Here is a 16,295-nt window from a genome sequence, read left to right as displayed (position 1 = left end):
TCAGGCTCGCCTACAACTTTTCAAGCACCCTTTGGCCTCTTGGTATTATCTCAGGTCTTATCCTATGAGGGCCCAAATCCCCAGGAGGCTTGGAAATCTCCACATGCCTGGATATTACCCCCATATGGGCTCATTCAGGCTCAAAAGCTGCATGACAGCCATATTAGAAGGCTCTACAAAATAGGCAGTCTCCTTTCTGTACCAATTCTAAATTTCTTTTAATAATAAAAAATAAAAAATTATTTTTCTAGTAAAAAACAGTAAAAATATGAAATAAAAATTTTCTTTAAAAATTTTTTTAAAAACGGTAAAAATGAAGAATTCCCTACCTTGAACACATCAAGCTGTTGGTTAATTGTCTCTGTTTCCATACCAACAGGGCCTTGAGACTCTTCATGTTCTTCAGCCTTCTGAAGCAGAGTAGAAAATTCCTTCAGTTTGCTGTAGAATTCTTCAAGACGTCCAATTGTCCCTTCAACCTGCTCTTCTCGGGCTTGAGCTCGGTCCAGTAACTTGTTGCATTGTTTGCTTAAAGCTTCCAAGTCCCTTTTGATTCCAATGAGATCAGGCGAAGTCTCTTCCATGGCCAGCATCATCTTGCAGGTTTTATTAGCATTGTCGTTGCTGGCTATGAGGGCTTCTAGTTTCTTCAGAAAAGCTTTAATTGCCTCCTTCTGCTTTTGCAAGGTTTCTACGTCTCTCCCCACTGGGGCCATGCTATCCAGTTCGTCATCGAACTCTGCAAACTGAGAAAACATTTCTCGGATGGTATTCTGGAAATGCCCAATGCCCTGAAGCTTGGTTTCCAAGAACGAACACCTTTCATCAACCAGCTGATTCAGTGTACTATGTTCTTGAGCTAAGGTTTCTGCTTGTAATAAAATATCAGAGGTTCCCTTTGAGTCTGAGGCTTCTACCACGAGGTCCTGGGCAAGTCCTTTGACCAAATCTACCTGATGTTTCATGGTCTGAAGTGCCTTCTGCTGGGTCTGCAACACAGTCAGGTACTTGTTACTGTAGGCCTGGGGTCCTAAGGAATCATGAACATCCAGCTGTTCCTTTGCACACTCAAGCTGCCTTTTAGCTTCTTTGGAAACTTCTTGAAATTCCTTAAACTTCTGGGCCATGTTCTCTAGAGAGAGTTTCTTACTGTGAAGTTGTTCAGTGACCATGTCTACTTTCTGGATCAGTGATTTGTTCTCATCTGTGACAACCTCTTTATCTACCTCACAGACACTAAGCAAGCTGTTGGCTGCGTTGTTAAGCAGTTCTACCATCCCCAAGTGTTGGTTCATTTCCTTCTGCAGAGACTTTAACTTGGCCATAGCATTCTCTGTTTCAGCAGGATCCAAGCAAAATTTTATTTCCCCCAGGTTATTCTGACATTTGTCTATCCATGGCCGGAGAGTCTCTACATGCTCTTTATACTTGAGGGCTTTTTCCAGTGAATCTTTTACCTTGTCCTCTTGTTCTTTCACCTGCTTATTAAACCCATCCCAACTGGTTTTAATTGTGTTAAGTTGTGACTGTAAGGCTGCCTTCTCAGACCCTTGTGTTTTTAGTAAGAGATTTTCACCTTCCACAATGGTTTTTTCATAAATATGCGACTGAGCAGACAGAGTTTTACTAAAGTCTTTCTGATCTTTAATTAATGACTCCAAGACATCGAGTTTGGCTGATATTGGGGGAGAACGGTTATGCTCTTCTTTCTTTGTATCCAGCCAAACCTGAAAATCTCGGGACATTTGCTGAAATTGGTGAGAGCTCGCACAGGCTGACTGAAGGTGCTGAATGTGATTCTCTAAAAATGAAATCACAGACATGTTTATTTTACCTTAAAATGTAATCTAGTCTATGTAAAGCCAAGACAAAAACCATCAGATAAATGGGCAGAACTGTCTAAAAGGGAAATGACTTGCCCACTTGTGTGGTTTTTACACAAACATGAAGGCCCCACTCAGCAGCACAGAGGAACTGCATGGGTTCAGGTTCCGGCTCAACCTCCCAGGAGCTGCTAGACCCTGGACGGATGATTAAACCTCTGAGCCTCATCTCCCCGGGTGGCAAAATTAATAGAAGCTGCCGTGGCAATTAAATGATAGTACATGTAAAGTTCTCAGCCTAATGCTCGTCACATGAAAGTGATCATAATAGTAATCATCATCATCATCAGAGCCAATATTATCAATATCCCAACAAAATAAAGGAGTAGGTCTGAAATCGTTGCTACGATCAACAATTCCAGTCAATTAAAAAAATATGTAAACTGAGTATTTACTAGTTGCCAGGCACTTAGCGTTACTTTTCAAACAGAACACACACAGTAGCCAAATGTGCTGTCCTCCAGCAGGCCTGCCTCGCGTGAGGAGCTCCCGCCTGCCGCCTCCGAGCCCCACGGGCGCACCTGTCACAGAATCAGGGCCAAGGGGGCGAGAGAAGAACCTAGGGCCCAGTGCTTCCTTTCCACACATTTCTCTAGAAAAGCTTTCTGTGACAGAACAGAACAGAGGAACTGCAGGGGAGAAAAGGATGCAAAGCTTTTTTATTCACTGCACTCACCTGTTTCTCTGGTGCAATGAAACCGTCACGCAACAAAGAACATTAATGGACATCTTTTAAAGACTGGTTTGAAATACCTGACGTTTCAATGCTTAAGTGGACTTTTGCCCATTATTTGTATGGCGGTAGCCCCCCCCACTCCCACTCCCCCAGCTCATGAACACAGAACCACTCTCTGAACTCGGGAGAGTGGGCAGAGTCCCTCCAGGGTCCTAGATTCGGGGCAGTGGCCTGGAAAGAGGCATGGCAGGATCTCTGTTTCTGGGGAGATACATGTATTCAAAGAAGACAGACAAACCTGCTTTTTGCTCAACATCCTTAAATGATTTTAAGATGCCTTCTAGTTGCCTACTGAGTTCTGCCTTCAAGTACTCTTCCTTCACCAGTGCTGACAAATCCTCACAGAGGGCCTGGGCCACTTTTATCTGCTTCATTTCCTGCTCTAGTTCCTGCTTCATTTTTTGGGCTGCTTCCAACTGCTGGTTCATAGCCTCGGGGTGTGTGCTCCCAGCCCCACTGCTGCTGACTTGATTATCCAAGTCACTCAGTTTATCAGAAAGGCTTCTCAGCAGGCTTTGGTACTGTGTGCTCTTTACAATGGCTTGGCCAATCCAGTCACATCTGTCGCTCAGTTGTCCTGTGAGGCTGTCCCACTTCTGGGTCACAGCTGCCAGTTGCTCTTTCACGACCCCGTGGAAAGAGGGGTGTTCCCCAGGTCTGCTCAAAATGCCCCGGCCGGCTGCTGTTAGCTGTTCATACTGAGGCTTCCGAGTGTCAAATTCTTGCAGCAGAATCTAAAGCGAAGATGTAGCGAGGGTAAATAAACACCCAAGTTATCGGATGATTAATCATGGAAAATGGAGCTTTCAGTTTCTAGACAGACAGATATGGTATTTATCTTCCTAGTTTTTACTTTTTCTAGTTCCTGTTGTCCTAGTTTTTATTTCAAGGGCAGGGCAATGATCTTAAATTAATCCAAAGAGCAACAGGGCTTTGCAGAGATAACATTTTGTGTAAAATAACATCCTTCACAAAGGGGAAAAAGCAGAGAGTAAATACAGCGGTCTGGGCAGAATGAACGACAGCTGATGTACAAATATTCACAAACGAAGGGAAGCACTGCTATTGGGCAAGTTCACAGCACACAAACACCAAATTTGTATTTTCCCACTTGGCAGTTCTCTCTTTGCAGGGTATTTTAAATGCTCTGTAGCATTTTATACCAAAGGAAATATGCACCGATGACACTGTTAGAATATATTAACTCATGGGGCATTATTTTACAAGGGCTTTTTTAAGATATAAGGTTTATTAACATTTATAGTCCCTATTATAAAAATTTTAGCCAATAAATCATGTTGCTCAGAATGTGCAAGCTCAGCACTGACTCTCATTATACAATGAGTGATCCAGAAATCCCCCTTTGTTACTACAACATTTTATCTACCTCAGGGAGACTACCAAGACTAGGGACAATTATTTCTCCCCAGATATTTATTTATATCTTCTGCTTTCATTCTCTTCAGATTCAGAATGTACATGAGCTAGGACATGCTGATGCTCTACGACCAAGACTGATTTGTATTTTCCAAAGTACAGGACTAGCCGCACTGCTCTGATAACCATACGGAGACGTAGGGAAATCCAACTGGAACCACAACGGAGCTTTTGCTTCTACCTCTGACTCACATTTCAGGGATTTTTTTTCTCCTTGTGGATTCATCTGCTTTATTAGACTAGTCTAAGCAACGTGTGGTTCAAGGTTCCCCCTCTGTTTCTCTTATTCTTTCTTCTCTTTCTATTCTGTCTCTCCACCCCTCAGGGGCGTATTGCATGAGTTTTACAAGTTTCATTATCTTCTACCACAATCAAAATGAATAAAACCTCAAAGGAGTAATTTCTAAACAATAAAAAGCACATACCAGCTTCTCATAAAAATGTTATTATTTATACAATCACATTAATATTTCAAAGAAGGCCCTTTTTAACAGGGTCTGCACAAACCACAAGATGACTGAAATGATAAAGGGACTCGACCCACTCATGGGCTCAGGAGACTGTTCTGGGAGGCCTCCTGGCTTTGGTGCTCTGGGGGCTCCCCCACTAACCTCAGGACAGTATCTTACGGGCATCGGAAGCATTACAAAGACACTTCAAGGCAGTTTAAGCACATACTGCCCAAAGCTAATGTATTTATAATGAAAACATTTGTCTTGTTAAGTCATGTAACACTCACCTGCACCTGCTGCCTCTGTGTGTTTAGCATATTTGGGTCAATTGACAAGGGCCCAAGAACACTGACCATCAGTTCTTTTTCTACAAGCCACTGTTTTAACTGAGCTTCTACAGTCTGGAACTGGGTTAGATTATTAGAGGATTCTTCCAGTTTTTGTTGTCTATCGACTGTTAACTGATTGAGTTCTTGCCACTTAGAATCTAAAAGAAAAAAATGAAACTGGTGTTTGGTTTTTATACATTTAACATCACTGTCTATGTGAATACCGCAGGATATGACTCAAAATGATACATAATGGCTATCATTCCATCTTTGTAACTCTTCTCATACAGTTGATTAAAGCCTAATCTAAGAGTTAATTGCATTTAATGATACACATTTTATGGTCCTGGAGCTGTGTGTCAACTAAAAGTATAACAAAAATTTGAATCTGACTTCGGAAGATAATGTAGAATACGGAATATTCCTTAAGGCAAACAGGATCCAGAGATCCCACATTTCTTCTAGAAGTTCTATAGAGTCTGTTTGTTCAACTATAACTGACCTACTACAACAAGGAACATTAACCCTTTGTTTGCTTTTTTGTAAAGATTTTATTTATTTATTTGACAGAGAGAGAGACAGCGAGAGTGGGAGAGGGAGAAGCAGGCTTCCTGCTGAGCAGGGAGCCCGATGCAGGGCTTGACCCCAGGACCGTGAGATCGTGACCTGAGCCAAAGGCAGGCGCTTAATGACTGAGCCACCCAGGCGCCCCTGTTTGTTTTTTTTAACATATAATGTATTATTTGTACAGGTCTGTGATTCAACAGTCTTACACAATTCACAGCACTCACCATAGCACATACCCTCCCCAATGTCTATCACCCAGCCACCCCATCCCTCCCACCCACCACCACTCCAGCCCCCCTCAGTTTGTTTCCTGAGATTAAGAATTCCTCATATTAGTGAGGTCATATGATACACATCTTTCTCTTTCTTTGAATAGCAAATCTTCAATGATCAGTGCTGGGCAAATGACTCCCAGATTTATATACCTATGCCCCTTCCCTTTTATTCAAATCACACACAATGACAACCACCTGCTTGAAAGTTACAACACTAGGAAATCTCACCAACCCCTTACATTAAAAAACAACAACTTTTTATTCCTGTCAAAACTGGTGGATTTTTCTGATTTTTAGATTTCTTTGAAAGGTTATTCTTTCTTCCATATCACTGAGGTACAGTAATTCAGAATGTTCTTTCATGACTCTAATTCCTGTCTTCTTGATCATAAAACCTTAAACCTATCCTTTACATTCCTAGTGTCCTAACTCCATTTTGGTCCTCATCGTGTTTTGCCTAGACTAGTGGTTCTCAAGCTTCAGCTGCACTAGAAGCACCCAGAGGGATTAACACAGGTTGCTGGACCCCATCCCCCAAATTTCTGATTCAACAGGTCTGAAGTGGGGCCCGAAATTTTGCATCTCTGGAAAGCCCCCAGGTGATGCTGATGGTGTGGCTCCCCGGAGCACACCTTTGAGAACTACAGTCCTACACTATATAGTCTTCCCACTGGTTTCCGTGTAATCAGTGTTCCTCAGCTGCAACCCATTTGGTTCTAAAATAAGTTCCCTAAAACAATCACTTAAATATGTTGTTCTGTGCTCATACCCTTCAATAACTAACTTCTCACCACCTAGATGATAAAATATGAAGACTTCTGCCTCACATTCAAGGCCTCCCACAAAACTGGCCCTAGCCTAGTAATACTGGAGGGTGTGCACCCTGAGATGACACCTCTAATCTCGTCCTGTTGATCCTACCGTTATCATCCAAATAGGCTTCTGTTACACCAGCCCCTTACCTAATACACTCTACTTCCTCGCCGGATATCCCGAAGCTCTATCCTTCCATCACAATTCCACTAGACCTTACAAAACCTCTGCTAGGTAAGCCTTTCCTGCTGTTCCCACCCTTAAGATAGTATGCTCCCTGAAGCCAAGAGTTACTGACCATCATTTAAATATATTAGTCACTCAATAAACAATCACTGACGGGCGAGATTTGTTGATCTGACAGATTTTTTTCATCTAGCACAATACAATAAATGGCTGCTTTTAACAGAACCCAATCCCTGAAACATTACCTAATGACATCATTCTATATGGCATGTTCTAGTCAAACACAATCTAACTGTAAAATAATGCAATTCAAATAATGAATTGAAAGAGAGAAATATCAAAATCTTACAGGAAGCTTTTTTGAAATATACACTCCTCACTCGCACCCCTACTCTAAAATGCCTTGATAATACTGTCCCAAGTAATTCTGATTATCCCAGGAGAGAGCCACTGAATTAGGGACAAATTATAATCCAACAGGAGTCTATGGTTGGATCAACTATACCTTTGAACATTAAGGTTCCTTATGATAACCTTTTTTCAAACTAAAACATACTTACCAATTTTTAAATTTATCATAGCATATCTGACTCTAATGGAAGGACAATATTTAGCTCAACATAATAGAAGGACTGAAAGTAAAATAACTTATTATAATCATAGTAAACAAGCAGCACCTACTATGTGCCAAGTACTGTCCGTCTGAGCTGTACACACATTAATTCACTGAATTTTCCAAACAATACTATGAAGTAGGGAAAATTAGTACCATTGCCTTACATGCATTTCCCATATCATTATAATAATGGGAAGGGGTGATAAGCTAAAAGGACTTATGAAGAGAATTCTGTGTTTATGAGAAACAGTTTATATAGGGACAGGATGGAGATGAGAGGATAACTCTGGAGGAAGAATGGAAGCCACCAGACTTCTGTGGGGAGTTACTTTTTAACCCTGACTGGAAAAGAGAAGAACATAAAGCAGGGGCCAAATGAGTTCCCAAAGGAACTCCAGGGAGGAGAAGGGAGCTTACCTTTTTCAGACAAAAAAAAAATATATATATATATAAGGAATATTTAAACTGAAATAAAGTATAAAAAAACAGAAACACCAAAAATCAAGTAAAAAATGATGAAAACATGGTACTCGACACACAGCATTTTATTCACTAGTATCTATCCTCTTCATAAAAATAAATTTAGTCGGCAGTTGCTGTCGTGCTCTCCGAGTTCCTGTCTCTCTCCCCGCACCGCCCGGGATGGCCTCCCAGAACCGCGACCCAGCTGCCGCCAGCATCGCTGCCGCCCGCAAAGGAGCCGAGCCCAGCGGGGGCGCCACCCGGGGCCCCGTGGGCAAGAGGCTACAGCAGGAGCTGATGACCCTCATGATGTCTGGTGACAAAGGCATCTCTGCCTTCCCTGAATCCGACAACCTTTTCAAATGGGTGGGGACCATCCATGGGGCAGCAGGCACAGTTTATGAAGACCTGAGGTATAAGCTCTCGCTGGAGTTCCCCAGTGGCTACCCTTACAACGCGCCCACGGTGAAGTTCCTCACACCCTGCTACCACCTCAACGTGGACACCCAGGGAAACATCTGCCTGGACATCCTGAAGGACAAATGGTCTGCCCTGTATGATGTCAGGACCATCCTGCTGTCCATCCAGAGCCTGCCAGGAGAACCAAACATTGATAGTCCTTTGAACACGCATGCTGCCGAGCTCTGGAAAAACCCCACAGCCTTTAAGAAGTATCTGCAAGAAACCTACTCGAAGCAGGTCTCCAGCCAAGATCCCTGACTGTCCAGTCTCTCTCTTTGTGTTGTCTTTTTATTTTCTCCTTAGATAGTCTTTCTCTTCATTTCTGTCTAGGACTCTGTATCTTAAGCTGTGGTGTCATTTTTGTTTTGTTTCTGTTTTTTAAATTAAGTCTCTGGTTGAGCCCTTGTGACAAATATATTAAATAAATACATTGGGTTTTTTTTAAAAATAAATAAATAAATAAATAAATAAATAAATAAATTTAGTTATGGTGTTTAGCAAGAAAAATACAAGATATGCCCAGTCCCAGCACACTATAATTTGAAATGACACTTTTAAATTTGCAACATCTTAAACATGAAACATTAAAGCAAATTAAAAAGTAACTGAGGCTGGTGGATACATTTTTTTCTGATAAAGACTGATTAAAACATGATAGCACTTCTTTCTATCACAGACTCTGTGAGTGACATGACATACCAATTTCTGTCAGCATCTGTTTCCATCTGGGGGCCTCAGGAGTGTCTGGGTTCTCCTCCAACAGCTCTGTCAATTTGTCTTTCAACTCCTGCACTTTGTTTACATTTTGCTTCAGTTCTGCCTCAAATGACTAAACAAAGGGAAAAAACTCTGTTAGTTAGATGTCAACATCAGAAGACAAAAACACAATTATAGTAGATGAAAATATCCACTGTGGAGTGCTGAAGTGGGTGAGGGGCCAGAATTCAGTGGTTAATTATTCTCCTTTCCTTTTCTCAAGCAGTCTTCAACCATCTGATAAAGGAATCCCAAAGAGGAACACTACAGCTAGGGAGAAAATGACTCTAGTCCCCAGTAGCTAGTAAGAATTTCCTATTATTCTTAAACAAATCCCTTTGGAAAAAAGGAAAATGACATTAATAATATTGTAACTGATAAGAACGTCAGTCTTGACAAAGGTTGCCAAGTTTGAGAATCTACTAGTGAATCAACACTTTCCTGGATAACGTGTTATAGAATTCAAACACAGACAGACATTTTGCCATCATTGTCACAATGTAAAATCATTTCCCCAATCCTGACAGTTGGGGAAGGAAATGCCATCTATTAAAGAAAGGGAAAGTGTGAGCTACCCTATTTTATGTGGGACGGAACAAATCCCTAATACACCTAAATAAATCTTTTCCAATAGTTGACTGGTTCAAATCCCAGACTTAACCTGATTTAAAGGTGGCAAAGTTGGGGCACCTGGCCGGCTCAGTCAGTGGATCATGCGACTCTTGAACTCAGAGTTGTGGGTTCAAGCCCCACATCAGGTGTAGAGATTACTTAAAAATAAAACTGTTAAAAAAAAAAGGTGGCAAAGGTGCTTACACCCAACAGTTCACTCATCTTTATAATGTATGTGTGTGTAAAACAGGTGACTATTATCATCACTTTTTTTTAATTTATTATGTTATGTTAGTCACCATACAGTATATTATCATCACTTTCGACAGAAAGGCACATTAAACAAAACTGGTAAGTTATTTGCTGAAGGTTACAGGGCTGGAAATCAGAACACGGGTCCTGATCACCAGGCCTCAGAATGGCATGCTAGTCTGTTCCCTTTCAGGTCTTCGGTAAATGTACCCGCAGGATATACCTTATTCTGTTCCACCTGAGTCTTCACAGCATCCGTGTCTGTCGGAGTCGGTGCCTGGTGCCACTTGGCCGCAGTCTTGTTCATCTTTTGGAGCCACTGCATCATTGTACTGGATTCTTCCTGAGCCTTTTGCAATTTGGAGAGTTTAGTATTCAGTTCAGCTATTTTATCCTTAAGTAAAAGGCCAAGATCTTCATAACCATGGCTTATGTCAGTCATATCCTTTTTAATGGATGTCAATCCTAAAAAAGTAATAAAATAAAATAAAATCAGATGGATGCATTTTCAGGACGTTTAAAGTAAAGCTCTAGAAATAAAAGTTTGCTTTACATGATATTCCCTCCTATTTTGTCCATATTAAGCCTACTATGATAAAGTCATAGAATTTTTAGAACTAAAGGGTTAAAAATTCTTTAGAACTATCTAATAATGCTATTTAATAACAAACAATTTAGGTACATTGCATAATACAAGTGAAATGAAAAAGAGATTTTTCAATGGAATGGGAAACCAAAACCATGAAATGCTATGTATTAAGTCCTTAGGAATCAAACTCAAGAAAATAGCTCAAAGAATGTTATTCAAGTGACAAAATACCTTAAATTATTTAACCAAAAGGAAAGAAACATAACCAAATGCCAAACCAAACTACCAGATTTCACTAACTTGAGGTTAACAAAATTGCATGAAATGTTATATAAATATATTTATGAAGATACGACTATGATATAAAATAATAATGTTTTAGGGGCCCCTGGTGGCTCAGTCAGTTAAGTGTCCAACTCTCGACTTCAGCTCAGGTCATGATCTCGGGGTCATGGGGTCAAGGCCCACGACGGGCCCCATGCTCGGCGCGGACTCTGCCTGAGATTCTCTCCCTCTCCCTCTGTCCCTTCCCCACTCAAACTTTCTCTCTTTCTCTTTTAAAAATAAATAATACCATTTTAACTCAAGGTTGACATTTCAATATAACTACTGTTCATCTCTAAAAAGATTTTCTCTCAAAAAAGAACAAAACAAAGCCAAAGTTACTGTAATCATAAGCACTTAAGTTACTATTCACCTTTATTTGACAAAATATCTTGAGTATCTGTGGCTGTTCCTTCACCATTTAATATTACTCCACCTGCAAAAATATTAACACTGAAGTAGTCACAGATTTCTATAGTATTTCTATACATTAATAGTAGAGGGCATTAAATCAAACCGCATAAATGGTAATCATTTAAAAATTTTATTACTATTTGAAAATATAAAATATTGATTCAATTTCTAAATCAAGCAAAGGTCCAAAATTTACAGATCCTTTCTGGTATATAGAATTCATTCTTAAAGTAGTAACATGATCACCTTAAACGTTAGAGTTTAAGAAGTTTAGATTATATACATTCATCATTAAGATTAATTAAAAAACAATTTTGTAATACAACTGTTTTATTATTTTTAGTAATAAAGTCCTTGAAGCTCAAAAGTTGCTCGCTGTGTGTGTTGCATGAAGCATAAATGACAAACAAACCCTTACTTAAGGATTTCAAATTGTCTGGTACAGTTACACAGTGTTATTATGGGTTTAATGGAAGCAGAATGAGGTACAAAGACATGAAAAGTTAAAAGTAAAACAAACTCTATTACTAAAACCCACATTATGTCAACACAGATAGAGAAGAGCACAGTGGTTAGGAATGCCTGGGCTTTGGTGTATGACTCACCTGAATATAAATCCCAGCCCCACTAATTACTAGCTGAGTGAATGAACAAATTAATCACCACACCACCACAATGGTGGGGATAATAATACCTAACTTGTGAGGCCACTGTGGGTATTAAAGACAGTTAACTGATTGCCTAGCAAATAGGAACTACTCAGTAAGTAGTAATTAGTACTCCTCTTTAATTACATAAACATCTAGCCTTGGTTCCTATTTCATAAGCAGAATATTAAAAAACTCAGTTAGACTTTCTCAGGCACATAGGTATTGGCTACCTATCTATAAAACACAAAGACAGTTCCTAAAACTAGCCACATGAGAACAAGTTTAAAACAGGAATATTTAAATATCTGGATCTTAATCTGAGTTTTGTCTCTTTAAAACAAAAAAAAAATCACATACATTGGCATTTCAGTTGAAAGTGAAAATATCCTGAATCAAGATTAATTCCTCCTGTGCTTGGTAGTTATCAAGAGTAGAAAAAAAAACGAAACTTCTTACTTATTGCAAATATAAAGTGGACCTGAAGAACTAAAAACACAATAGAATTCCATTTCTTAATAACAAAATCAAAAACAAAACAAAACACTTGACATTTCAGGAAATCTGATTAGAAGAGAAAGGAGAGATCATCACACCATATATGAGTACGCTCTGAAATGGGGTTAATAGAGCAGAATAAATGGTTGCAAGAAGCCCAGCTGGAACATCTCACAATAGGGCAGCTGGGGGGCTGGGTGGAGCAGAAAAAACACAGAGGGTACTCAGAGACTCTTAGAATACAGATATGAAATCTGCCTTTGCCTATTCTTGGATGAAAAAAAAACCCTGATATTAACAATATAAATATGTTTTAAACGTAAAACCATATACACAACTTAAACTAATTTTAGAATCATTACTTATACATGACTCTCCACTTCTGTTGAGTGGCTCAATCATGACTACAATTTAGGTATGCTGGCTAACACATTATATAATTGTTTTCTTTGGGAACAGCGTAGAAAATAAGATAGATGGGGATTTTTAAAAATGCAGAGATCCACTCTACAGAAAAGAGCTGCTTCCTTCCCTCACCTCTCCTTTCCCAGGACACCAGGCTCATTTATCAAATATTTCAAGTAGAATTTGAGTCATCTCCATTAATTAAGGGAGAAAACAAATTGGAACCTGATTTTTCCTCTTCCCCAATACAATGTTCCTTATTCTTACATATTAATTTGGTTACATTTTAGTAGTCTCTATGAAAGTGAACCATAAGAGGGATTTGAAATTTGATGAGTATAGATACTGTTCCATGCATGGAATATACTTTTAGGGCATGTACAGATGCCATCTTTCTTGTCACTCTCCCTTTGTATTTCTGAGGTTATTTTACGCATTAATTTAAAAATAAAGGGAAACAGAAGTAACATGGGTAGACCCAGTTCTTAGGGGGTCTGCCGTGGATGTAAACAAAGCACATACCTGATTTCACTGCTGCTATTGCCTTCGCGGGAGTAGTCACAGCACTGATTAGGTTACATAGTGAGATCCCATTGTTGTTTACTTTCTGAATCTCTGGTGTTTTTAGACTCCACTTCTCTTGTAATTTCTTGAGATATAAAAACACAATATTTTTCAATCTTCATAATATTTTCAAAGTTTCACATTATAATTCAATTTCTTAAACATATCTTAAAGCAATGATGACTGCAGGTCCTGATTCGTGGGGGAGTGGATAGAAAAAAAGGCACCATGCCTAGGTGTTCCAACAGCCCAGGTGACTGTTAACACTGTTAGTGGTGAGAAGTGAGATATGGTCCATCCTACATTCTGCTCGAGCCACAGTGGATGTCAGCCTATTTCTAGCTGCCATGGATTCCAAAGTAACTGTCAACTGTCAGTCTGAAAACTGTACTTGGTACCAACCAAGTTACAAGGAGAAATGTACTAGAAATGATTAAAAAAAAGGGGGGGATTCAGAATTCTATTTAATAGTGAGTTTTAATCTTCAAAATTTCAATGAATTTTTAAAAACACATATCTCCACAAAGTTGGAGTGGGAAAATCACCATAACTGGGCATAAGTTTTATGATTTGAATCAGATGACAAAAGACTTGTACAGTATCTGTACTAGAGATTCAAAAGCTTCTACCTTCAAATACTGGTTACAGTGATATATCTGAGCTAGAGTTAAATGCTGAATTGAAGATCTTTTACATAATGTTATGAGAAATGGTATTAAAAAAAACACTGAAAGTAAGTACAAATTTGGTGGGGAAGAAAACTTGGGTACTAGAACAGTCAGCAACTCACTAATACATCTCTTTTAAAAAGCAACTCAAAATTTGTGTTCTTCCTCAAAAGGATTAGAGCTATGTCATGATTTCCAAATATCACCAAAATATACTTAAGATAAAATTGGGATCTAACTTATCAGATAAAAGGAAAGCACAATAATCTTTTAACCTCTCATTACTCACACAGGCAAAGAAGAAATTAGTAGTAGATAATAATTCACCTTAGTTTCTTCCAAAGATTTTCCTAAATCCTCTGCACCAAAAGAAGGCTGCACAATGGGAACTCTTTCTGTTGTTTCTTTTATCCATGACTTCAATGACTTAACAAGGACTTGGAAAGCATCCATCTGTTCTTGACAAGAAGATATGGCTTCTTTTCTAGATAACAAAAATTATTGAAGAATTTAAGCCACAGAAAGAAAATACTCCGAAGGAATAATTACTAGTAAATAAATTATTATTATTCCTGTATCAGGCTTACAATCAAGGAAAAAAAACCCTTCTCCCATGCAAACTCTAACCCTGGATAAAAGGACGAAAAGTCTCATAGGTGCCAAGTGAAATCAGCTAAGTAACTACTTTATTCCTGAGGCACACTCCACAAAGATAGGACCAGTTAAGAAATCCGAAACCCATATGGTAATGGCACTTTATAATGCTACATAAACTCTAAGGCTATATAAACAGTTTTAACACTATTTAGATTCAGCAAGCTTTGATCTGTCCACTTTATACGGTGCTTAATGCCAACAGGCACAGAACCAGCAGGAAACATTTACAAATCACTGATCTGAGGAAAACATGCCGCCACCTAGTGGTTTCTACACGACACTACAGTCACTTTAGTGTATGAATAAACCAGGTGCTTCAGAGAGCCCAGATTGAACTATCCAAACATGAGGTGAGACCTAGTGACTAAAGAATGGTAATGACTGCCTCCCCGACAGATACTCAGAAAGCTCCACAGTGAACTACATGGGTCTTTCTGTATACTAAGCACCATGGAGGGAGGGCACATGACCAGCATGTGAATAGCTGTGAGGTTCCATCTGGTATGTGGGTGGCATGTGGATGGCATGTGGATGGCATGTGGGTGGCATGTGGACGGCATGTGCCCATGTGTGGAATACTGGCACAGAAGGGTCCACTGCAGCTGGACTAATTACTGATGACTACATGGTTTTAAAACTGAACCCTTCTGGAAGAAGAAACCACCTAGAGTTCACCTCGGGAAACCAAGAATATCGTTTCCATGTGATGTTGAGTTAAATATTATGTGACAAGATGGAAAATGTAGCTCTGGAAATAGTAATAGACAGTGCTCAAAAGTTTTCGGTAGAGAATTCTGAAGAAATGAAGAGTTAAAAGACAACTATTTTCTATCTTTGTGGGGTCTTTAGCAAAACCAGACGTATATTCTAAACCAACAAGAGATCAGAAATAGAAAGTCTAGTCACACAAGGTTTATCCCTGTACAGCTTTTTAGCTCAACTCAGGTGCGTTCTCTTGTTTCTTATCTTGCTTGTTCATGGAGTCATTTCTTACCTACAATTCTTTAAAAAGTAAACTATTTTACCAAAAAAAAAAAAGGCCATCAAAAACTATATTGAAATTGTGCAGTTTCTGAATTAAGCCCCAAAAGCAATGAACCATGGGCTATCTTTCAATGTTATTTCTGATTTTGCAAATAAAATTGTGGTATTTGCCAAAGGCTTCAGAGACCACAGTGATTTTAGATTATTTTCAGTAATACACTACCACCACTATTTTTCTACGTAATGCTTTCTACTTTTAGGTAAGAAGTATCAAATTCCCTTCCTAAATATTCTAACAAAAATGCACTTAATTTTAATGGCAAAAAAATATATATCAATATAAAAGCACTTACAAAGTAGCCCAATGCTTGTCCCCAAAGTTTTGTCTCAGGTATTCACATGAGCAAATAAAAATAATTCACTAAGTATCAGGTAGACTAAAATCCAATTTCTCAAGTGGTGCTTACTTTTCTTTGATGGTATCCTCCATTTCCTTGAACTTCTTTGACAAATTATTTGTTTTTTCAAAAACCAGAGCCTTATCACCTGGCAAGCCATGGCTGGATATCTCCTTCAAAACACTGTGTAAAACTTCAAGATCTTTCTTGTGTTCTAAGAATTCAGAAGTTGATTCCTACAAAGCATTTAGATATTTAATCAATCTAAGATGTTGTTAGATCTCCAGATGGCATTCTATCAAGAGGTAC

At 39.1% G+C, this 16,295-nt stretch overlaps 2 protein-coding genes across 29 annotated transcripts in view; one reads left to right on the top strand and one right to left on the bottom strand.

Annotated features, from left to right (window-relative positions):
* The window catches only part of DST (dystonin), a 486,661-nt gene that overhangs the window by 100,970 nt on the left and 369,396 nt on the right, over positions 1-16,295 (bottom strand). For all 26 annotated transcript variants that reach the window (XM_027601381.2, XM_027601378.2, XM_027601372.2 and 23 more), the window contains 9 exons: positions 16,056-16,222; positions 14,275-14,431; positions 13,238-13,364; positions 11,125-11,187; positions 10,062-10,303; positions 8,918-9,047; positions 4,796-4,995; positions 2,858-3,353; positions 330-1,801 (listed from right to left, as the gene is read on the bottom strand). In XM_027601381.2, the coding sequence (XP_027457182.2) occupies positions 330-1,801; positions 2,858-3,353; positions 4,796-4,995; positions 8,918-9,047; positions 10,062-10,303; positions 11,125-11,187; positions 13,238-13,364; positions 14,275-14,431; positions 16,056-16,222 (3,054 nt within the window). The remainder of the gene's footprint in view (positions 1-329; positions 1,802-2,857; positions 3,354-4,795; positions 4,996-8,917; positions 9,048-10,061; positions 10,304-11,124; positions 11,188-13,237; positions 13,365-14,274; positions 14,432-16,055; positions 16,223-16,295) is intronic.
* Positions 7,937-8,476, top strand: LOC113926466 (ubiquitin-conjugating enzyme E2 C). Of its 3 annotated transcripts, none has more exons than XM_035728466.1 (2): positions 7,937-8,072; positions 8,154-8,476. In XM_035728466.1, exons 1-2 carry the CDS (start codon positions 7,937-7,939, stop codon positions 8,474-8,476), a joined length of 459 nt encoding a protein of 152 aa, XP_035584359.1. The 3 variants fall into 3 exon arrangements, with proteins under 3 accessions (XP_035584359.1, XP_035584358.1, XP_035584357.1); XM_035728465.1 differs by having other exon boundaries at positions 7,937-8,221; positions 8,294-8,476; XM_035728464.1 differs by having other exon boundaries at positions 7,937-8,476.

This window comes from Zalophus californianus, chromosome 7, assembly GCF_009762305.2.
Source record: "Zalophus californianus isolate mZalCal1 chromosome 7, mZalCal1.pri.v2, whole genome shotgun sequence".
Classification (NCBI taxonomy): domain Eukaryota; kingdom Metazoa; phylum Chordata; class Mammalia; order Carnivora; family Otariidae; genus Zalophus; species Zalophus californianus.
This window is presented reverse-complemented; position numbering and strand designations above follow the sequence as displayed.

Coding starts and splice junctions, on each gene's coding strand:
- LOC113926466 (XM_035728464.1), top strand. CDS start 7,937: ATGGCCTCCCAGAACCGCGACCCAGCTGCCGCCAGCATCGCTGCCGCC.